General features: G+C 39.4%; 1 protein-coding gene across 1 annotated transcript in view; it reads left to right on the plus strand.

Moving 5' to 3' along the window:
• The first annotated feature begins 490 nt into the window (after positions 1 to 490).
• The window catches only part of LOC132615966 (protein ILITYHIA), a 56,846-nt gene continuing 33,883 nt past the window's right edge, over positions 491 to 23,453 (plus strand). The window contains exons 1-17 of the mRNA XM_060330563.1: positions 491 to 799; positions 4,216 to 4,592; positions 4,681 to 4,812; positions 4,937 to 5,318; positions 5,431 to 5,577; positions 5,697 to 6,008; positions 6,177 to 6,250; positions 6,797 to 6,873; positions 7,003 to 7,039; positions 7,126 to 7,292; positions 9,505 to 9,682; positions 10,947 to 11,024; positions 11,583 to 11,702; positions 11,788 to 11,847; positions 13,185 to 13,310; positions 13,399 to 13,498; positions 13,596 to 13,765. Of these exons, the coding sequence (XP_060186546.1) occupies positions 685 to 799; positions 4,216 to 4,592; positions 4,681 to 4,812; positions 4,937 to 5,318; positions 5,431 to 5,577; positions 5,697 to 6,008; positions 6,177 to 6,250; positions 6,797 to 6,873; positions 7,003 to 7,039; positions 7,126 to 7,292; positions 9,505 to 9,682; positions 10,947 to 11,024; positions 11,583 to 11,702; positions 11,788 to 11,847; positions 13,185 to 13,310; positions 13,399 to 13,498; positions 13,596 to 13,765 (2,652 nt within the window). The 5' untranslated portion in view covers positions 491 to 684. The remainder of the gene's footprint in view (positions 800 to 4,215; positions 4,593 to 4,680; positions 4,813 to 4,936; positions 5,319 to 5,430; positions 5,578 to 5,696; positions 6,009 to 6,176; positions 6,251 to 6,796; positions 6,874 to 7,002; positions 7,040 to 7,125; positions 7,293 to 9,504; positions 9,683 to 10,946; positions 11,025 to 11,582; positions 11,703 to 11,787; positions 11,848 to 13,184; positions 13,311 to 13,398; positions 13,499 to 13,595; positions 13,766 to 23,453) is intronic.

Consider the following 23,453-nt stretch of genomic DNA (forward strand, 5'->3'; position numbering starts at 1 on the left):
TGTTTTCACTTTTAGTAACTTCATACAACCAAATGTTCTTTGCAAAAACTATAACCAAACACAACTTCATCTTCAAAATTCCAAATAAAATGAAAAATATTGGTTTTCATGGCCAAACGCCTACTAAATAAAATTTACAGATAAGTTTAAGATCTACGTAATCCATTCTATCAAAATTTTTATGTGGGCCTGTATATTCTTAAAAATTTCCCCAGTTTATCATGTGTTCAAGTACTCCGTTGAGGGATCTTAGTAGCTTAGTTGGTTGGCTATCTGAACTTTGACCTTATTGGTGAAGGTTCGAATCGCTGCACTTCTTCATTTCTCCTTCCCCTACCCTTATGTAATAAAAACATATATATATTTTTTAAAAGTACTCCGTTGACACTGTTTGTTTAAATAAAGTTTAGTAACAAATTTAAATAAAAGTTTTTTTCCAATCAAATTAACAAGGGTCTGGAGGGGAAAAAGAAAAAGAAAAAAAAAAAAAGCAAAAGAAAAAGGAGGACAACTCTGGAAATGCCCTCCTTGCTTGGTGGTCTGTTGTCAAATAACAGTACTTGCAGCCCTATTTGCTGCAGCAGCCATTTGAAACCCTAATATCTCACTCCAAAAATATCTATCATTTTTCATCATATTGGAGTCGCCATTACTTCCTTTTCGTGAAATCAGTATCCGCTCCAAATGGCGAGTCCACTGGAGTCACTAACTTCCATTTCTTCATCAGTTGCAACATCATCTACCAAACGCCGTATTCAGATTTGGAGAAATGAGATTCCTTTTATTCTCACTAATTCTGGTCTGCATTTCCTTTCTCTCTTATATGCTTGCTTTCTAATAATAATATGCATGTTTTGTTTCCATCCGAGTTGGCCATTGTTTGAATTCTTTGTTGGATATATATGCTCTGTTTGGTACATATTTTTTGGAAAGTATTTTCCGTGCTGATACTTTGTAACGAAAATATTTTGCATTCAAAAGGAGCAAGTTGCTTTTCCTTTGCAGATATACACTCTTACTTCGTATCACTTGCTTCAACTAATACGTACACATTATTTTTGAATGAAGTTAGAAGATACAACTCTTATTAGTTTAATAATAATTATCCAAGAGTTGCTCAATGAATCAGGCTGATGGAGCTGGTGCGCACTTGCCTAAATTTGATTAGTCATTTTTGGTTGAAAATTTCGCTTTTAGTTGAGACCTTATCAGACTGAGCACTTTTCTAGTTGGTGACTTGGAAAATGAATATTCTAAGCACCTATTTCATTTTGTAGGTGTCTAGAGAGGCATATAAAGTTGTTACCATGTTGACATGATTAATGGATGAGCGGAAAACAATGATATGCTTAAAGAGGATATTTATGTTGTCTAACATGAACGTGTGTATGGCACTTCATTAGAATAAAAAACATGGACGTGTGTATGACATGCATGAGATAAATATACTACCGATTGCAGTTCGATCGATGGATAATATATCGATGGATAATATTGGATCCTGCAATTTTGGAGACAGGTGAATTAGGAGTAGCAAGTTAGTTTTGAGTGATCATGTATGGGAGTGTTAGTGTGATGGAGGATAGTAACTGTTGCAAATATACTAATATGAGAAGAGATAGGGCTGCAAGTATATTCAAATTTTTTGTTGACTTGAAAAATGGTCGTGGTTGAGCCGCAACTTCGCATTGTACATATTTTTCGACCATCGTAGTGTGCAGTGTGAAGGAAATTTTGACTCTCAAAGAAAAAAGGAGTTTGGTGATAATGTAATATACTTATTCTAGTTTGTAAAAAAAAGATTTGATTTCTTGCCCCAGAGATTCGTCCTAGTGTTAAGAGCATAAGACTTGATGCGTGGCTTAGGCAAGAGCGAACAATTTTAAAGCGGACTCCCCATTCATTAGATAGAGAAGATCACCTCAATTTGTAATCCACTCTCGAATTTATTCCAGTTCAAAGAGCTCGGATTGAATCGTCGTTGATTCGATCTGATCCAAGCTCTCCTATTGAGAATGCTCATTGAATGAGAAATGAGCATTCCTATTTGGTGATGAATGAAATATGCGACAAGGTGGATCTATTGATCGGTCATGTCATATAGGCTGGGGTTGGGACATCCAATTGCTTTGATTTGAATTATTTGGAGAATGCAATGCCTGATATATACACAAAAAAGATGGACAATCAAACCTATTTCTGAATTCACTCAAAGAGGTGAATAGGTTCCCAATAGAGACATGTATATGCAGGTCCGATTATGCGTATTCCTAAATGGAATGTGACAATGTAGGGGGATCCATATGTAAACATAGTATCTATTTAGATAGGCCCGAATGGCCTCTTCTCATAATGAGGATATATATAACCCCTATTCCGGCCTTATCCGATATGGGATATCAAGAATCGACTCGATCATCAGGTTATAAGTTCATAACCCTAGCCCATTCCCATTCTGGGGAACAGATATACTAATTCTTTGATTCCAATTAGTAAGAGGGATCTTTAACGGAAAAATAGACCCTAAAAGCTAAAAAAGGCTAGCCTGGACAATTGCAATAATCGGGTTCATTGATATTTCTGGTATAGTAGATGCTATCACACATACAATTATACTCAATACGAAGGAATTGATTGATCTTAAAGGGGATCTTATACAATTTCACACATGGGGTTATTTCTTGGGTTTGTCTAGTCACTAATAACTTGATTATTTTAGATAATAGTAGATAGAAACAACGCTTGTAAGGAGTCCTTTTAAAATCAAGAAATATAGGCCTTCCTGCTATCCACACCATAACAAATAGAGTTCACCGAAAAAACTAGCTAGTGGAGGATCGAAGCATGCCACATACAACAGTATGAAATTTAAGTGAAGATGATAGAGGGGCTGACTCATGATCTGTTGAGTTCCGGACCATGCGCCACCGGCCCTCGGGGATTTCTCGGTTGATTTCTTTGGTTTTGGTGATACTGTTCTTTCTTCCTGGTGCTTTATGCAAACCTTACATTAGGGGGTCATTCTCTGGGAATCTTTCTAAAAAAGTAATAGACCTTCTTTAGCTTCTTCTTGCTTCTCCTCCGTTACCGTTTCGTGTTCGTGTTCGTGCTCGTGCAACACCTATTGATAGCTGCTTGAGTGGTCTTACAACTCTTTATTCTTTCGCCAAGCATTCTCCACCAAACTCCAGCAAATCCGTCTTTTACCTGCAATTTTCAGCTAAAGGGGACCTTGATCAGCTCTTAGTTGCTATGTTTTCATTGTCAAGTCTAGTTTGTGAATCTTGCAATTTTCCTACATTGCAATATCAGCAAGATGTGCACTTTCTCGAGATTCTATTTATGATATTACTAATATTTAGCTATAGAGGGTAATTTTTGAGAACTTCCTCATGATGTTCGGAAGGTTTGATACCTTTTCTTGGTTATGGTTTGTATAGCCAGTACCAACTTATCTGCTGTATGACTAACATATATAAATGATGGAAATAATATTTTTCCCTAAATTTAGTGGTCCTTGTTCACATTAGAGAATCAGGATACAATATACCTTGTGTTGTTTTTGGCAAGTTGGAAAATGTTTCATTATGATAGCCTGATAAACTAGCAACCATCACAGGGTATGAAATGAGAGACTCCATTGTGGCATATCATAAAACTTGCTGTAGGATAGAAATGTTTAGTTTTATCTCTTTTAGCATCATCTTTGTAGCTTTTTTTTTCTTCCTTTTTTTGGGGTTATTTGTTGGTTGGGTTGAAAGCATAATCTGCTTTATTTTTTTATTTAGTGACAGCATTATCTATGCATTTCAATTCCCGTTCATACATGTTCCAAATAGTGAGTGAAATCACACATGAATGAGTGCTGGTGATATTTATCTTTCCTGTACCATAAAGTGAAACGGGTATAGGGATTGTCAGGCTACTCTTCTACAAGCCAATTTTTGACATTGATTGCACAGGGTTGACATGTGGATATGGTAGACATAGTGCAGCATTGCTTATGTGATATACTGACTCTTGAGTGAAGTTGTAAAACATTTTTGTTCTTAAATGAGAAGTGGATAAACAGGCGGTCTTTCATGGTGCATTTCTAGAGGTTCTTTTAGTTATGTATTCCTATTAGAATTGAATACATATTTACACTTTTTGATGTTAGGATGTAATTCACTAATTTGTATGTTTTGAAGCTCACTGTTGCTCTGAATTCTACAGAGATGACCACAGAAATTGCTTCCCTGTTGGTAGAAGTAATTTTCAGTACAGTATTTATTTATGATGATCGAGGATCAAGGGCTGCAGTGGATGATGTGGTTATCAAAGCATTGGGTGAAACTTTTTTTATGAAAGCTTTTGCTGGAACCCTTGTACAATTCATGGAAAAACAGTTCAAATTCCAATCCTATATTGGGTGCGACAGACTCTTAACTTGGTCGTGTCTTCTCCTAACTAATAGCCAGTTTTCCTCAGTATCAAAGAATGCAGTCTGTCGACTAGCACAAGCGCAAGCATCAGTCTTGCATATTGGTATGCAAGGATCGTCCCACGTTAGAAGGACCTGCAAAAAAAGCTTATTCTCTTTGTTTTCAAAGGTTTCATCTCGTTTAACAAATCTGCAGGTCTTAATTGAAGCATGGTTTTAGAGGTCCTAATTTTCTTTATAATTTGTTCCGTTTTCAGGTACCAGATATTTACAGAACTTACATGGAGGAACTAAGGGATTCAAGGATCACTTACAAGGACTATCCTGAGCTTATACTCTTGATGCTAGAATTTTCAAGTGCAAATACTCCTTCATTTGATCAATGGAAGGTATGAACCGGTTTTCAAGCAGCTCTTGGGATGTAGAAGCTATGGCACTTGAAGCCAAAGGTGTTAGGATCCTCCTAGGCCTCTGTGCTTTATCTTTACATATTGTGTTGTTTCTCTCTTGCAGCAACATTTTCTTGAGATGTATGTCAAAGCTGTTCTGAATGCAAGAGAAAAACCACCAAAGGCCCTCAGTGATGCTTTCATTCCATTATTTTCTCGTTTGACACATGAAGATTTTAAGAACACTGTCATTCCCTCCTCTGTCAAGATGTTGAAACGAAATCCAGAGCTTGTCTTGGAATCAGTTGGAATCCTTTTGCAATCTGCGGAACTCGATTTGAGTAAATATGCCGTAGAGATTCTTTCAGTTTTGTTGTCACAGGCGAGACATGCAGATGAAGGTAGAAGGATTGCTGCGTTATCCATCGTAAGGTGCTTAAGCATAAAATCTAGCAGTCCAGATGCTATAGAAGCGATGTTTAATGCAGTCAAATTGGTTATTGGAGGTTTGTTTTCCTGACTTTATATTTTCCTTGACTTATTGATATGGCGTTTCTAACTGGACAACTAAGAACGGACTAACTAGCTAGCAATTTGCTGGATCTGGAATATTGACAGGTTCAGAAGGAAGGCTTACATTTCCCTATCAGAGAGTTGGCATGATAAATGCACTGCGAGAATTGTCAAATGCCCCAGAAGGAAAACACCTTAACAGCCTGTCAAAGACTGTTTGTAATTTCCTTCTGTCCTGTTACAAGGATGATGGTAGGTTTCGGTACCTTTATCACGTTGATGTGTGTGCCTAGCTTCTCTCTGACACTTCCTTTTTCTGCAATGTCTTCTTTAGCTGACAGATCTATGTTTTATTCTTTATGTCTATCCAGGTAATGAAGAGGTCAAGCTTGCATGTTTATCTTGTTTGGCTGCTTGGACCACAAGATGTGCTGATGCAATTCAGCCGGATGTTATATCACTCATTGCACCAGGGCTTAAAGAGAAGGAAGCACTTAGAAGAGGTCATCTTCGCTGCCTGCGAGTAATGTGCCAAAATGCTGATGCTCTTCCACAGATGTCCTCTCTGCTGTCAGCTCTTATACAACTTGTTAAAACGGGTTACACGAAAGCAGCACAACGGTTGGATGGCATCTATGCATTGCTCTGTGTGGCAAAACTTGCTGCAGTGGATGTTAAAGCAGGTTTATTAGGACTTTTCACTTTTATTGTGCATGAATAATGGTCACTGACCTGGTGACAAAAAAATTGGTTACTGACCTAAATTTTGGCGTTCCGTGATTCAATTCAGTTACTTCTTTTCATATGGTTTTTATCACACATTCTAATTTTGCCTTTGCTTCTGTTATTAGATGAGACTATAATAAAGGAGAAAATTTGGCCATTGGTATCACAGAATGAGCCGTCAGTGGTGCCAATTCCTCAGGTGAATATTCTGAGCTAATTTTTGTTCATTTTGAATGATTTGTTGTTGGCAGTTGGCACACATGAAGCATAAGATGATATTTTCTGTGTTATAAAAAAAAAGGGTATTTTCTCTGTTGGTCACTTCATATGCGGTTGGTAAATTGGCAATTTTTGATGGCATGCTTTTCATCTGACAATTAAAAGTAATGCTCTTGGCTTTGAAGTTGCTGCTCTTTTCATAGGCCTCATCTTTTCAAATTTCAACGACCGTCTTCCTTACCTCTCTTCTTAGTAGGAGGTCTTAAACTTTTGTGTTGTGTTTTCACAATTTATCACCTGGCAGTCCAGGATGTTTATTTTTCCCTCATGACATTTTGAGTCGTTTAAGCTCATAAACATCTTATAAAGTTTGCAACAGTGTATGAGGTATAATATTGTATGTCGAGATACTTCTATGCCCTTCTATCTGAGGACCTATATCTTTATACAGGATTAATGAGAAAGCCTTATATTTGTGTTGCGATTTCTTTAAGGTGCTCTTAACTTGACTCAGTACTCTTTGCAGGCCTCAAAATTATCAATTGAGGACTGTTTGGCTTGTCATGACCTTTTTGAGGTGATGCTGGTAGATCATTCACGAAGGTTAGTGTTATGGTGCATATAGGAATCCTACTTTTAAGATGGTTCCTACTTTCAGTTTCCTATCTGTGCATATCTTTTATTGTTGCCGGAAATTATCAATACTGAAGTTGAATGTCCCTTTTTCTACAGGGTATTGGAGACTTTTGCAGTCAAGACGTTAATGCAGGTTAATTGGCAAGGTTTATATAACTGAGTGTCATCATGCTTTAATGAATTTGTCGTTATTTCTAATCAGTACTTAATTCTTCACAGTTTATACTCTTTTTACTATGCCATCCAAACTGGGATATCCGAAGAGCAGCTTATAATTCTACGAGGAGGATACTTTCTGCTACTCCACAATTATCTGAAACTTTAATGGTTGAGTTTTCATGTTATCTCTCTGTTGTTGGTGAAAAGATTCTTCAAATGAAGATGAGGTGAACTTTCTATACATGTTTACGCCTTTAACATTCCCCACCCTGAACCTATAACAAGGTGATTTAAAAGAAAATTGAAGTTAAAAGAACCCACTGGCAATGCTGGGCACATTAAAGCTGCTCAGACCTTTTAGGAAGAGAAGTCAGAGAGCATCAGACCTTGTGCCATTAGCACTCATGTGGGTCTTGTAGGAGGAGATAAATAGAAAAGTTTTTGAAGCAATAGAGAACAAATGTATATACTTGACGAATAACCTCTTAGTCATCCTTGTTTCATTTTTTGTGCACCCATGATGTTCTAGTTAGCATAGATATTGGGTGTCGTCTTGAGAATCATGTTGTGTTTTGGATTTTCTACTTTTTGGTATACTGGTTGTATACGTAGGATATTTTATTATCAACGAAATTATTTGCCTTATAAACCAATTTATTTTGGACAGGTAACATTATGTATATCGTGATATATTGGTTTACAAATGTATTTATCGTATTTTACGGGAGAGTTCAAATGTGTTGCAATAAGGAAATGAAAAATCCTTATCAAAAAGAATAATTTGGATTTATCACAAGTAGGTGTCAAAGGAAGCTTGAAGCTAAAGTGCAGCATAAGCCAGGTGCAGTGTGTCACTTTTTAATGCACTTTAGTGAAGACACCAATGCATTTATTGCGAAGATGTAGATCACCTCCTATTGCATTGTCAAGTGGCTAACTGACTGTGGAGGGCGGTTCTTAGTTGGTTTGGGTGCAATGGGTGATGCCGAGCAATGAAGGAGGCAGGCATAGATGGGCTTATAGGAGGGGGAAGAGAAGTCCAAGGGCATGGAAGGTTGCCTCTTTAGTAGTTATGTCACTTATGTGGGTTATTTGGAAAGAGAGAAATAGGAGAGCATTTGAAGGGATTGAAAAAGATATTGTAAAGTTGCTAAGCAGTATGCTATTTCTAGTTTTCTTTTGGTGTTCCCATGAGATCCCTACTATAGAAGATTGGGGCTCTTTTTTTGAGAATCGTATTTTGATGTAGGTTCTCTTTTTGGTATATTGCTTGTATATGGGGTTTTTCCCTAATTGTTAATAAAATTATTTACCTTATTAAAAAAACCTTAGGCAAGTGCATCAGCCAAAAAGTACCCAACCAATAGCTTCTTTGAAAAATTTAGGTTACTTTATGAGGCTCATGGGCTCTGACTTGAAAAAAGGCAGCACTAAACAATACATATAGCCAGCAAATTAAAAAATTAATGCTAATAAAACAGTATGGACGGGTATATTAGTGCCTACGGATCTGAAATCATAAAGCTTTTGGTATAAGAAAGCTAGTTTCAGAATCACATGTCAAGGTTCACTAAATCTGAATTCTTAGAAAATTTTAACTCCCTGCAGTTTATTACTTTTTTATAACCGAGAAATCTCTGATAGCCAGCTGGGCACGGTTCGAAACTAGATACCTTTTTCCACTTAAAAATCAAGCTTTTGTCCGTGGCAGGGTTCTAATCCATGATGTGCACCCAACCCACACATCATGCGCTGCGTTCTTACCGCTAGACTAATACCCTGGGTGAAATAGCATTATCATAACCAGTACACTGGCATCAGCATTTCCTTTTAGTCTATGCACTTGATTTATATGGTTTAACTTTTTATATTTCACTTGATTGCCTACTCATAATAGTGTTCTGTGTTATGACTTATGAGTATTCTTTTCTTGGATCATACAGCTTTTTCCTTTTATTCTGCATATAAATGTGCTATAATTGAGGCACCCAAGGGTGTGGCGTAGTGGTCAATGAAGTGGGTTGACCACCCTGAGGTTGCAGATTCAATTCCCACCAAAGACAAAAACGCTAGGTGATTACAGTTATCAGTTTTAAAAAAAACCTTAGGTGATTTCTTCCCATCTGTTCTAGCCTTGGTGGACAGAGTTAATTGGTACCTGTTGCTGGTGGGAGGTGGCAGGTATCCTGTGGAATTAGTCGAGGCGCGCGCAAGCTGGCCCGGACACCACGGTTATCTGGAAAAAAGTGCTTTAATTGAGCTTTGTGCTCTACTCAGTTTGCTTGTTGAAATACCGATTATGAATTATCCTTTGGGTCTTTAAAGGTGATTTATTAGCATAAACTGAAGCAAAATTCAATTAGCAATGATATATCTAACTTTTTCACGTTCAAGTACTTTAAGATCTCTTCTAATTTAAAAAACATCATTTGCTTGCAGCGATATTGAAAATTTATCGGAGGCTCAAGTTGTTCCATCTGTTGAGGTTATGGTCAAGGCTTTGCTTATAATGTCGTCTGCTACTTTGGCTGCTGCACCAAGCGTGTGTTTGCAAGTTGTTTTTTGTTCGCATCATCCATGCCTAATTGGCACAGCTAAAAGAAATTCTGTGTGGAGGGTAATGTACTATTGCTTGTTTTATATGTCCTGGATACTCCTCAATAGCTGTTGATTAGATTTGAATTCTCTTTGACACCTCCAAACAAGAAAAATATTTTATTTATTTATCTGCTCTTTACCTGATGCATTCTAAAATTGCTTTGATATTTCCTTTTAATTCTTGATTTCTTTTTCTTCTATTTTCTTTTGGTTTGGGAAGCAAGCAGGAAGAGTAGCAGTGGGAGGTGAAGCAATGCCATAAGATGCTAACTGAAGCATAAATCTATAAACTACTAAACAATATCTAGAACCTGGTCATATTTCTGTTTCTATATGTACTTATGCAACCCCACTTCCTCTCATCCTAACTCACTGCCAAATTTCCGCACTCTGGCCGGATGAGCTCAAGGATAAAATGTTAAAATATGGATAGGTTTTAATTCATTTGCCAATTATAATACAGTTTTACTAACAATTGAACAAATTCGAGAGCATATACTTGGTGTGTACCATGATGAAATTTAGCACTAAACTCTAATGGTGATAACAAGTAGGACTCTGGAAATCCTCTAGGATATAAGGCTTGCCATATATACCTTGCTGAAGTTTATGAAGATACAGCCCAAATCATCTAAACTGTTTAAAATGAAACTTATCAGGAAAGTTGAAGAGAACAGTGATAATTGTGTACTTGAAAGTGTCTTGTTCTTTTGAAGCAGCACGTTCTATTTCACTTTTAACTTTTCTTATAACTGACATGTTTGTTTGGTATGCATAGTTGAGCTTCTTTTGAATAGAATAAGTTAGTTGTTACAAGTCAATTGTCTGAGGGTCTTTTTTGCACACTGTGTTTGGTCTCATTAGGATTTGCTTACACTTAACTAGCGTTTGGCCATAGATTTTGAAACTTGAAAAAAGAGTTTTTGAAGTTGTGTTGAAAAATAGTTTTGGGAATTTGAAGTTGTGTTTGGACATGCATTTACTTGGAAAACAATTTGATTTTTGTGACTGGAAGAAAATTTCACCCAGAAACTTGTCCAAACCAGTTTTTGGAGCTTGATTTTTTTCCCCCAAAACTGACCAAATTTCATGGACAAACAATGTTTCCCCCCTTTGTTTTGGTAAAAAGCTTCCAAAATCTATGGCGAAACACGAGCTTAGATGAATTTACTTATTCTTTTTAATTCTTATTTCCCTTTTTTGTTGCCTTTAATTTCTGTCTTTCCTATGCATATTTCACTTGATCATTTGTCTAAACCTATTTCGTTTTTGTTGTTTGTCAGAGGGTGCAAAAATGTTTGCATAAAAATGGTGTTGATGTCATTGGTCTTGTCACAACTAATGTGGTTGGTTTGTGCAAGGTGAACTGCAACTTCTTTTCTGTTACTTTCCATATATTTGTGTTAGACCATTACTGACTTTTGAAAGATCTACATATCATTGAGGAATGCTGATGTGGAAAGTTTTGTAAAACTATATTGTTTTTACACATTGTTCTTCATCATGTCAAAAAATGATTACTCCTCCTCTCCCCTTTTCTAATTGCCTAATAACTTCAATTTGAGTTGGATGAGTGGAAGTAAAATTGGGTGGCTATGGGTTCTTTGTCTTGCTTGGTAAGGAAGTAAGAGAGAGAGAGAGGACGTTAAAGTGTAGGGATATCCAATCCTCCATATCACCTTTTTAATCCTTCCATAACTAGGTGGAAAGGTGGAAGTATAACACTTCTACTTACTTTCAAATGCGTCAAACAACCAAAAATAAATCATCAATAATCGCCTAAATGAAGTAAATGAATCAGTTTTTCTATCTTTCACGTTCCCCCTCTCCTTCCTGGAGCCAAACAGAGTGTTATGTCAACTGGCTACCATCCTTCATTGTCATGCATTCAGTAACTTGTCCCATCTTTTAACCTGCAGGGTTTGTTGGGACCGGCGGGTCTGATGAGTGGTAATCATTTTGCGCAAGAAGCAGCAATAAAATCCTTATCAACTTTGATGACCATGTTACCTGAAGAAACCTACATGGAGTTCGAGAAGGTCACTTGCATGGTTCTTTTGAAGTTATTGTTTGTCACTTGTTATTGCTTAATGTGGTTATAAATTCTTTACTTCTCCTTGGCAGCACTTCAACAATCTTTCAGACCGTGCTGCGCATGATATGTTATCTGAAAATGACATTCAGGTAATATCATTACCTTTCCCGTTACTAGATTCAATGACGATTGCAACACATAATTTTAGAAATTTATGGATCATGTAAGCTTTTGTACAATATTATTGCAATGTATTTTGCTAAAATACAACATATAATAAATAGGCGTTTCAACATGAATTTGGTGATTTTTGAAAAATAGTAGTATTTTAAGTCAAGTTGAAAAAGGGTATTTGAAAATTGACATTGTGTTTGGACATGGTTTCACTTGAAAATGTTGAAGTTCTGTGAGGGATTTTTTGATAAAGTGGTAGAAACTCAACTGGAAGTTGGAGTGAAAAATTAACTACAATGTATAACCAAACAGTTTTTTGAAAAATTAAAAGTTGAAAAAAGCAAAAAGATCCTATTTCCAAACAGGCCCTAAGTATGTGTGTAAATTAATGCGAGTTATTCGATCTACATTTGGGTATATTATTTTCATTTTGGGGGTTGGAGAAGGGGGGGGGGGGGACATTATGAGGGTCCTCTGAACATGTGATCTTGCAAGTCTTTTTCCCAATCACTGCTGATAACCTTTTCCACAGCCTGGACCAGCCCTCACTAACCCTCATGCTGACAAACTTTAGTGTTTCCTCAACTGGTTTCCTTGTGACTTATTTGCTATTAGATTTTAGTTAATTTTGTGTTTTAGTTTGTAACGTTTTATTCTTTCTTTGGGCCTTGTTACATGCCTAATTTTCTTATTCTGCCTAACCAACTCAGTTAGCTGCAAAGAAACATCTTGTCATTATATATAGATACTAAGAAAATAAATATGCTAATTATTTTTCATAAAAGGCTAAGGATATCATTGGAAACAGTAAAATCCCTGTCATCAAACCATGCCCTTAACAATTTGAATCAGGCATGTGCAAGAGACACTAAACTTTCTTTTAACTATGGGATTAAAAGCCAGAGGGATAGTAACCCACGAAAAATATACTGGTGAACTAATGACCTCTACCTGGCCTGAACACCTTGGCCTTTGGAAAACATTGTCTGAGATCCTATCAAAGAAGAATATCTTTTGCCTGCTAGATTTTTTAACGGAGGTTTAAATGCTAACGATTCTTATTCGAGTATTCCAGGGGGAGCAGGAGGGAAGCGATTGTAAGTCATAGAATATCCAAATTTTTATCTTTAGACACGTTACACTCTCAGATGGTCGGATAGAGCTACTATTTCCTGGCTTCCTAATAAGTGTATTTAAAGTTATTGTCTTTATATCCTATTTTGACTTTGTTTCACGAGTTTTCTTTGTACCGTCTTAGTAGGTATTTACTGACTATCTTCTGATTTTGATTCGTTGTGTCTCTTGCGTTTAGATATTTCAAACTCCTGAAGGGATGCTTTCGACTGAACAAGGTGTTTACATTGCTGAAGCTGTTGCAACTAAGAACACAAAACAACCAAAAGGCCGTTTTAGGCTTTATGATAATGATGATGGCCCTGTGAGCGCACAATCTGTCTTTTTCAAGTCCAGAATTGAATATCTTCTTTATTCACTTCTCTTATGGCAGAGTTTGCTTTTGCTTACAGGACCAAGTGAGTTCTAATCATACTGCAAGGCGTGAGCCCTCTAGCAAAGAGGTTGCTGGAGTTGGGAAAAAAGATGGTGGAAAATCATCAAAGAAAGCTGGTACCTTTTTGATAGTTCCTGCTCCTATTGAACTTAATTTCGTCATGGTAGATAACTTTGTTAATCATCTATCTGTCTTTATATGTTATTTCTTTAGATAAGGGAAAAAGTGCAAAGGAAGAGGCACGTGAGGTGCAGCTAAGGGAGGAAGCATGTATACGTGAAAAGGTCATGGTTGTAAAAAAGAATATTTCGTCAATGTTGAAAGCTCTGGGAGAAATGGCCATAGCTAATCGTGTTTTCACTCACAGTCAGCTACCTTCCTTGGTTAGTGTGCTCTATGCTCTTCGCTATCCAATATAATATCTTGTCTGTACATTAAGCAGGTATCATCTAATATATGTTTCAACCAAATCCCCATCTATAAAATAAAGGCCTATGTTGCCTACGAAGAATGTAAGAAATATCACTGAAGCGGAAATTACAATTCTCTCCAGTTTGATCACCGTGAGTCTGTGACTACAAGAACATCATACCTAATATATTCCCACAAGTGGGGTATGGGAGGGTAGAGTGTACGCAGACCTTACCCTTACCTTGAGGAGGTAGAGAGGTTGTTTTTGAAAGACCCCTGGCTCAAATGACACAAAACAAAGAAGCTAGAAAAATACAATGCAAGATTAAAAAGGCATAGCAAGTAAGACATAACCAGCAATAGAGAAAGCTACATAGCAACAACAACAACAACAACCCAGTGAAATCCCACAACGTGGGGTCTGGGGAGGGTAGAGTGTACGCAGACCTTACTCCTACCAAGATAGGACGGCTGTTTCCGAAAGACCCTCGGCTCAATAAAAAACATAAAAAGAGGTCAGATAAGGCTAAGAGATTCAAAGCGATATGGAAATGAAGTAACGCAAGCGACACAGATAACATAGAATAATCAAAGCACAGGAAATAACAGATAATAGCATAAATCAGAGCACAAGAAATTATACTACGATAATGCGACTACTAATAAGACAGGATAATGAGACTATCTACTAGCCTTCTACCCTAATGTGGGTCCTCCAAACCCTCCTATCTAAGGTCATGTCCTCGGTAAGCTGTAACTGCGCCATGTCGTGTCTAATTACCTCTCCCCAATACTTCTTTGGCCTACCCCTACCTCGTCTGAAACCATCCATGGCCAACCTCTCACACCTCCGCACTGGGGCATCTGTGTCTCTCCTCTTCACATGCCCAAACCATCTCAATCTCGCTTCTCGCATCTTGTCTTCCACCGAGGCCACTCCCACCTTGTCCCGAATATCCTCATTCCTAATCCTGTCACTCCTGGTGTGGCCACACATTCATCTCAACATTCTCATCTCAGCAACTTTCATCTTTTGAACGTGAGAAATCTTAATTGGCCAACACTCCGCCCCATACAACATAGTCGGTCTAACCACCACTTTGTAGAACTTGCCCTTAAGTTGTGGTGGCACCTTCTTGTCACATAGCACTCCGAAAGCAAGCCTCCATTTCATCCACCCTGCCCCAATACGATGTGTGACATCATCGTCAATCTCCCCGCTGCCTTGCATAATAGACCCAAGATACTTGAAACTGCTTTTCTTCTGGATGGCTTGGGTACCAAGCCTCACTTCCAAGCCAGCCTCCTGAGGTGCTTCACTAAACTTACACTCTAAGTACTCTGTCTTGGTCCTACTCAGCTTAAACCCTTTAGACTCCAGAGTTTGTCTCCAATCCTCTAGCTTAGCGTTAACTCCGCTACGAGTCTCGTCGATCAGGACTATGTCATCCGCGAAAAGCATACACCATGGCACCTCACCTTGAATTTGCCGCGTCAATCCATCCATCACCAAGGCAAATAAAAACGGACTAAGAGCTAATCCTTGATGCAACCCTATCACAACTGGAAAGTGCTCTGAGTCTCCTCCTACCGTCCTTACCCTGGTTTTGGCTCCCTCATACATGTCCTTGAGCACCCTAATGTACGCCACAGGTACACTTTTAGCCTCCAAGCATCTCCATAGGATCTCTCTTGGAACTTTGTCGTAAGCCTTTTCTAGGTCGATGAATACCCTGTGTAAGTCCCTCTTCCTCTCCCTATACTGCTCCACCAGTCTCCTCACAAGATGGATGACTTCTGTAGTTGAGCGTCCTGGCATGAATCCGAACTGATTCTCTGAAATAGACACGCCTTTCCTCACCCTCATCTCCACCACCCTTTCCCACACTTTCATAGTATGGCTTAGCAACTTGATACCTCTATAGTTGTTGCAACTATGGATATCTCCCTTGTTCTTGTATAGAGGGACCATTACACTCGACCTACATTCTTCAGGCATCATTGCCGTCTTAAAGATGACATTAAACAACCTAGTCAGCCACTCCAAACCTGCCGGGCCCGCACTCTTCCAAAATTCCCCAGGAATCTCGTCAGGTCCGGACGCTCTTCCCCTGCGCATCCTATGAACAACACCCTTAACCTCCTCAACCTTAATACTCCTGCAATACCCAAAATCGTGATGCCTTCCTGTATGTTCTAAATCTCCCAACACAATGTCTCTGCCCCCTTCTTCATTTAAGAGTTTGGAGAAGTATGACTGCCATCTCCGTCTAATGAGAGTCTCCTCTACCAATACTTTGCCATGCTCGTCCTTGATGCACTTCACTTGAACCACATCACGTGCCTTTCTCTCCCTCGCCTTGGCTAGCCTGAACAATTTCTGATCCCCTCCTTTCTCTTCTAGTTCAGAATAAAGGCGTTCAAAAGCTGCCGTTTTTGCCGTCGAAACCGCCAACTTCGCTTCCTTCCTCGCCATCTTATAAAGTTCCCTATTCGTCCACTGCTCCACCTCATCCTTGCTTTCTATCAACTTCGCATACGCTACATAGCATCAAGAGCAAAATAAAGCGATAACCGAAGCACAAGAAACAAACTATAGTAGCAGAAATCCAAAGCCAGTGAATAATGCTAATACTATCTACCCACCAAGCCTTAGCCTATCCCATAGGGGAGTGAGAAAGCGCTCAACTACCTTCTAACCTTCTACCCTAATCCATGAACTCTATATCGTGGAGATATATAACCTAGGTCTTGACTTTAGCGAACTTAGTTTAAGAAGTGAAAACTTGATGGATGTTTGTTTATATATTTGTATTTGTTATTACCGGTTATTTACATATCATGGATTGCTGCAGTGCTCTATTTGAAAGGACGCAAGCCAAAGCCAAACTTGCGTTCCTTATTTGTTTGTGATAACACTACTTGTTACCTCTTTCCTTATACTGTCATTGCTATCGAGTCTTTGGCCGTACACTTACACACACTGTGGTTCACGCGAGATGTTCTCTTACACTCCTCCACCCCTTCTTCGGATTCTCTAGTTTCAGAGTTGGTACGATAATTGTACTACGTACCTTCTCGCAGACATTCAGTCCCACTCTGGAAATTCCTAGGAGAAAATCTTATTCTAGAAAAAAAGAAGTCATGTTGCATACACCTTAGGCAGGACAATCCAAGGTACTGTCGCTGCAATTAGAAAGTCGCCCTTTGTCAAAGGTTCGGAACCTGAATGTCCTTAAGATAGACACAAAATGATTTTTTGTACATACCCCTCTATGTGAATTGATGAAATGATCCTTAAGATAGACACAAAATGATTTTTTTTTAAGCAAACAATACTTATCATATCCTTTACCCCTTTTCTTTCAGATGGAAATTAATCAAAACTTACCCGATATCCAAATGCTAGTCTCACCTCCTCACGACCTACCTGGTGGAGGAATATCAAAGTGGCACACGGGGGGCAAATCCGACAGCATCTGGGGTCCTTGATGTCACTGATGGGTATTTGAGCTAACAACACTCTCACCAAATTACTGATAGAATTTTGGGACCTTGCTACTGTAACATTCAGATTTTTGGATTTCGAGATGACTCCTACCTTGGAGGAAGTTGGCGGATTCACCAACCTGCCATTCGAGGGATGATGCTGGCACTCCCATCTTTCATATCCAGGTTTTTAAGTATTTTGGGATTTCATGTCTACCCTGTCTTAAGGAATGTAGCGAATAATCGGGTAAGATTTGACTATCTTTTCCAAAGGTCTGGTTGCCGAGAGGGTTTTGATCGATATCAGAACGAGTTTGCATGCGACCGAGGAAGGTGGGAATGAATGCGGCCCCATGTCTTCGCAATGGCCTTGTTGGAAGTTCTAATTTTCCCGAAGATAACACATCGGATCAGCATCAACTTCCTGGCGCTAATCACGAGCATTTTCGCAGGGCCAAACGAGTTGACATTGGATCCTAGGATCCTTGCAGAAATGCTCCGAGCGCTGTCAGCTTGCTCGAGGGGACACAACTTTTTCGAGGGGTGCAATCTTTTGCTACAGCTTTGGGCTGTTGAACACTTCTACAGCGTCTCCCGATCATGGACTATTGCATAGACACCCGTAACACAATTCGGAGTCATGAAAGAATGAGCTATTGGGATGCACCTTTAGAAGAGGAGTGGCGCAGATTCCTGATTCAGCTTACAGGAGATTCCATTAAGTGGAAATATCCTTGGTTGGCGGGGGAACCTTTGGTAAGGACCGCAGATTTGTACTTCATTGGGTTGATTGGGTTGGACGGAATTCAGCCATATTCGCCTCTCAGAGTCACGAGACAGTTTGGAGTTATGCAAGGATGTCTTTTTCTGGTCCCATATGGCGTTACATGAGGACGGCTATGATGGGGTTGTTCCTGCAACGCGAGTGAGAAATCTGCAAAGCGAATGGGACATTGTGATCACGATCAATATGGGAGAAGAGAGTTGGTGCACGACTGAGTACTATGCCTGGTATAACGTAGGAGGCCTTGCGCTCTTGCCGAGTGAAGATGTATTTGAAAGGTTCACAGACTTTGCGGTAGCCGCTTGGCTTACATTTAAAATACTGCCCATCATGGACGTCACTACCGCCATGTTCAGGCAGGTCATTCCAGGTTCGGTGAACCACATGACACAGTTGGTAGATGAAGAGGAAGATCTGGTAGAGTCGGAAGAAGAGATGGAAGAGGATTTAGAAGAAGATCCGATAGAGAGAGATGAAGAAATGGAAAAGGATCCATAGGAAGATCCGGAATGGGAACCAGAGCATGATCCTACTATGTATGACCGTGAGGAAGGAGGAGCAATGGAGTTAAAGCTGGAGGAGTCACCTGAGTATACTCCCGTAGGATATCCAGAAGAAGAACCAAAGGTACAATCCAAGTATAGGCCTGACATGACATGGAGGAGGGCCATGACTACTTTGTTCCATGACTTGATTCATTAGGGGATCGAAGTCTACGTGGATGATGTCATTATCAAATCACGGAGGAGTTTAGATCATTTTGCAGACCTAAGCAAGTTCTTTCAACGATTGCAGAGGTACAACTTGAAGTTGAACCCAGCAAAGTGTGCATTTGGAGTTCCTGCAAGGACACTGGTTGGTTTCATTGTTAGTCGGAAGGGTATTGATTTGGACCCCTCAAAAATCAAGGCAATCCAAGACTTGCCTCCCCCAAAGAGCAAAAAAGGCGTGATGGGTCCTCAACAGGCTCAAGAAAGAGAGCTTACAAGGGTAGGCTGATGGTAGCCTGAAAGATAAAAATGGGGAGGGGGGGGGGGGGGGGGGCGGGGGGCGGGTTCATAAGGGCGTACAAAAGGAATGGGCCGATAGAAACCTGAAATGAAATGCAAGGGATAGCCACGAGAGCATACAAAGGGATGGGCCATATGGCCTTTTTTTGGAAAATTAAAAAGAAAAAGAAATCCTAGTCTATCACCCTTGTTTTGGCCTTGGTGCACCGGCCTTTCAGTTACGATCGGGTCCCTCGTCATACTTACGGTCTTCCCCTAGGTCTGTCACTATCTCCCAACCCGCCTCTGGATCATACTCGGGTTCCTCCTCCATGTCATGTCCTGCAGGCCTATACTCGGATTGTACCTTTGGTTCTTCTTCTGGATATCCTGCTGGAGTATACTCAGGTGACTCCTCCAGCTTTAACTCCATTGCTCCTCCTTCCTCAGGGTCATACATTGTATGATCATGCTCTGGTTTCCATTCCGGATCTTCCTCTAGATCCTCTTCCATTTCTTCATCTGTCTCTATCGGATCTTCTTTTGGATCCTCTTCCATCTCTTCTTCCGACTCTACCGATATTCTTCTTCATCTACCAACTGTGTCATGTGGTTCACCGAACCTAGAATGACCTGCCTGAACATGGCGGTAGTGACGTCCATGATGGGAATATTTCAAATGTAAGCCAAGCGGCTACCACAAGGATCGTAGGAACCAATGTCAACTCGTTTGGCCCTGCGAAAATGCTTGTGACTACCGGCAGGAGGTTGATGCTGATCTGATGTGCTATCTTCGGGAAAACTAGAACTCCCAATAAGGCCATTGCGAAGACCCGGGGCCGCATTCGTTCCCACCTTCCTCTGTCGCATACAAACTCATTCTAATATCGATTAAAACTCGCTCGGCGACCAAACCTTTGGAAGAGATAGTCAAATCTTACCCGATTATTCGCTACATTCCTTAAGACCGGGTAGACATGAATTTCCAAAATACTTAAGAACCTTTGTCCTAATATGAAAGATGGGAGTGCCAGCATCCTTTCCTCGAATGGCAGGTTAGTGAATCCGCCAACTTCCTCCAAGGCAGGAGTCATCTCGAAATCCAAAAATCTGAATGCTACAGTAGCAGGGTCCCAAAATTCTATCAGTAATTTGGTGAGAGTGTTGTTAGCTCAAATACCCATCAGTGACATCAAGGACCCCAGATGCTGTCGGATTTCCCGCTGTGTGCCACTTTGATATTCCTCCACCAGGTTTGCAGGTCATGAGGAGGTGAGACTAACATTTGGATATTGGGTAAGTTTTGGTTAATTTCCATCTGAAAGAAAAGGGGGTAAAGGATATGATAAGTATTGTTTGCTTTAAAAAAATCATCTTGTGTGTATCTTAAGGATCATTTCATCAATTCACATAGAAGGGGTATGTCATTCAGGTTCCGAACCTTTGACAAAGAGCGACTTCCTAATTGCAGCGACAATACCTTGTATTGTCCTGCCTAAGGTGTCTGCAACATGACTTATTTTTTTCTAGAATAAGATTTTCTTCTAGGAATTTCCAGAGTGGGACTGAATGTCTACGAGAAGGTACATAGTAAAACTACCATACCAACTCTGAAACTAGAGAATCCGAAGAAGGGTGGAGGCTTGTAAGACAACACCTCGCGTGAACCACACACTGTGTAAGTGTACGGCCAAAGATGCGATAGAAAGTGCAATGACAATAGAAAAAAGCAGTAACAAGTAGTGTTCGCACAAACAAGTAAGGAACACAAGTTTGGCTTTGGCTTGCGTCCTTTTAGACAGAGCAGTGCAGCAGTCTATGATATGTAAATAATCGGTAATAACATACATATAAATAAACAAACATCCCTAAGGGGATTGATTGATGGACCTTGGGCTGTGTGTGGAGATTTAATGTCACTAGGTTCATCTCAGTAAAAGGGAGTTGTACCAGAAGAACAAGGGGCATGAAGGAATTTGCAGACCTTATTGAAGACATGAAGCTGGTTGATCTTCAATTAGAAGATGCCAAGTTCACATGGTTTAAAGGGGACAATCAAGAAGTAGATCTAGAATTACTTCCATTGGCTTTACATGGTGGATCTTGGAACATAAACAAGAATTACTTCAAATTTGAAAACTGGTGGTTAGGTACTGAAAGCTTCTCTGACAGAGTCAAGGAATGCTGGAACTCTTGTAATTTCAGGGGAAGACCTGATTTTATACTAGCTTAAAGCTCTTAAAATTAAGCTAAAGGAGTGGAGTAGAATTGAGCAAGGAAACTTGGGTGCACAAAGGAGATCCTTGCTAAGCAAAATGGCAGAACTGGATGCAGTTCTTGAAGGAAGGAGGATGACAGAAGATGAGACAGTCAGAAAGGCAACAAAGCTGATTAAAAATGAAAGATATCATGGAGAAAAAAATCAAGGTCTCTATGGTTAAAGGAGCGTGATAGAAATACAAAGTTCTTTCACAAGATAGCAAATGCACATAAAAGACACAACAATATTGATCAACTGCTTGTTCAAGGGGAAATAACACAGGATCCAGCCAGGATTGAAGGAGAAATTGTTGGTTACTATCAAAAGCTATATTCAGAAACAACAAAATAGAGGCCTACATATCATTTCACTAACTGCCAAGTATTGACAGAGGAGGAGAAGGAGTCACTGCAAGGGAACTTTGAGGAAAGTGAAGTGCTGAAATGTTTAAAGTTATGTGCAGCTGATAAAGCACCTGGTCCAGATGGCTTCACCATGGGATTCTTCATCAAATGCTGGGAGGTAGTGAAGCTAGATATAATGAATGCACTTCAAAATTTTCATGAACAAGAAATGTTTGAAAAAAGGTTTAATTCCACATTCATAGCTCTTATACCAAAGAAGAAAGGGGCTAAAGAGTTGAAGGATTTCAGGCCAATTAGCTCGATTAGCAGCATTTACAAGATTTTTTCTAAAGTACTTACTGGAAGATTGAAAAGAGATGGATAAACAGGTAGACTCCCAACAAGTGGCCTTCATCAAAGGCAGGCAAATCATGGATGCTGTCTTAATAGCCAATGAAGCAGTAGACTCTAGAATGAAGCAGAAGAAGCCTGGAATCTTATGCAAACTTGATATTTAGAAAGCATATGACCATGTTAATTGGGGATATCTTCTGAGATTATTGGAGTGTATGGGTTTTGGGCAAAAAGTGGATTCATTGGATCAAATACTGTATCTCAACAGTTAAGTTTTTTGATGATGATCTCAACAGTAAGTTTCTTAGTATTGGTAAATGGGTCACCAGCAGGTTTTTTCCAGTACTCAAAGAGGACTCGGGCAAGGAGACCCACTATCACCTTTTCTGTTTCTGATAGCTATGGAGGGTCTCAACAAAATGGTTAAAACACTGAAAATCCTCGTGTCACCAGTTCAAATCTGGTTCCTGGCACATGATTAATTTGCATGGGTCTCTCTTCCCTAGAATAAGTTTTGAATTAATTGATATGAAACAGAATTTAGAATCAGATCTAAACGAACCCGGAACAGACCGTTAGGAAGCGATTCAGTAAGCTCCGCTCTTGCAATTGGGTCGTTGCGATTACGGGTTGGATGTCTAATTGTACGGGCGGTAATGATAATATCTTGTACTGCAAATGTCAATGGATGGATGAGAGATTTTGATGTTGCAAGAGCTGGTAGGGAGAATCTGGAGATTACCCACCTACAATATGCAGATGATATTCTCATATTTTGTGATGCAGAAGAAGAACAACTTAAATCTTGAGGATAATTCTGGTTTTATTTGAAGGATTTTCTGGTTTACATATCAATTGGAGGAAAAGTTTCTTATACCCCATTAATGAAGTGCCAAACATGGAGTTGTTAATGCTATCTTAGATGGTGAAATTAGTGCTCTACCAACCACCTATCTTGGAATGCCTTTAGGAGCAAAGTCTAAATCCACAGGAATTTGGAACAACGTGGTTGAGAAATGTGAGAAGAAACTGGCAAGATGGAAGACTCAGTATATATCCTTGGGTTGTAGGTTGACACTTATTAACTCTGTTCTTGATGCTCTACTAACATACATGATGTCTTTGTTCACTGTTCCCACAGGGATTATCAAAAGGTTGGATAGCATATGGAGGAACTTCCTGTGGCAAGGGAACAAAAAAAGGAAAGGATACCACGTGGTAAAGTGGAAAGCTTTGTTAGTAGGGAAGAAATATGGAGGCTTGGGGATAAAGAATCTGGGAATTCATAGTAAAGCACTCAGAATGAAATGGTTATGGAAGTACAATAATGATAATGAGAATCAACTTTTGTGGGGGAAGGTCATCAGAGCTAAGTATGAAGAGGAAGATAATTAGATGACAAAAGTGGTTACCACGCCATATGGAGTAAGTTTATGGAGA

Source organism: Lycium barbarum, chromosome 10 (genome assembly GCF_019175385.1).
Source record: "Lycium barbarum isolate Lr01 chromosome 10, ASM1917538v2, whole genome shotgun sequence".
In the NCBI taxonomy this organism is placed as follows: domain Eukaryota; kingdom Viridiplantae; phylum Streptophyta; class Magnoliopsida; order Solanales; family Solanaceae; genus Lycium; species Lycium barbarum.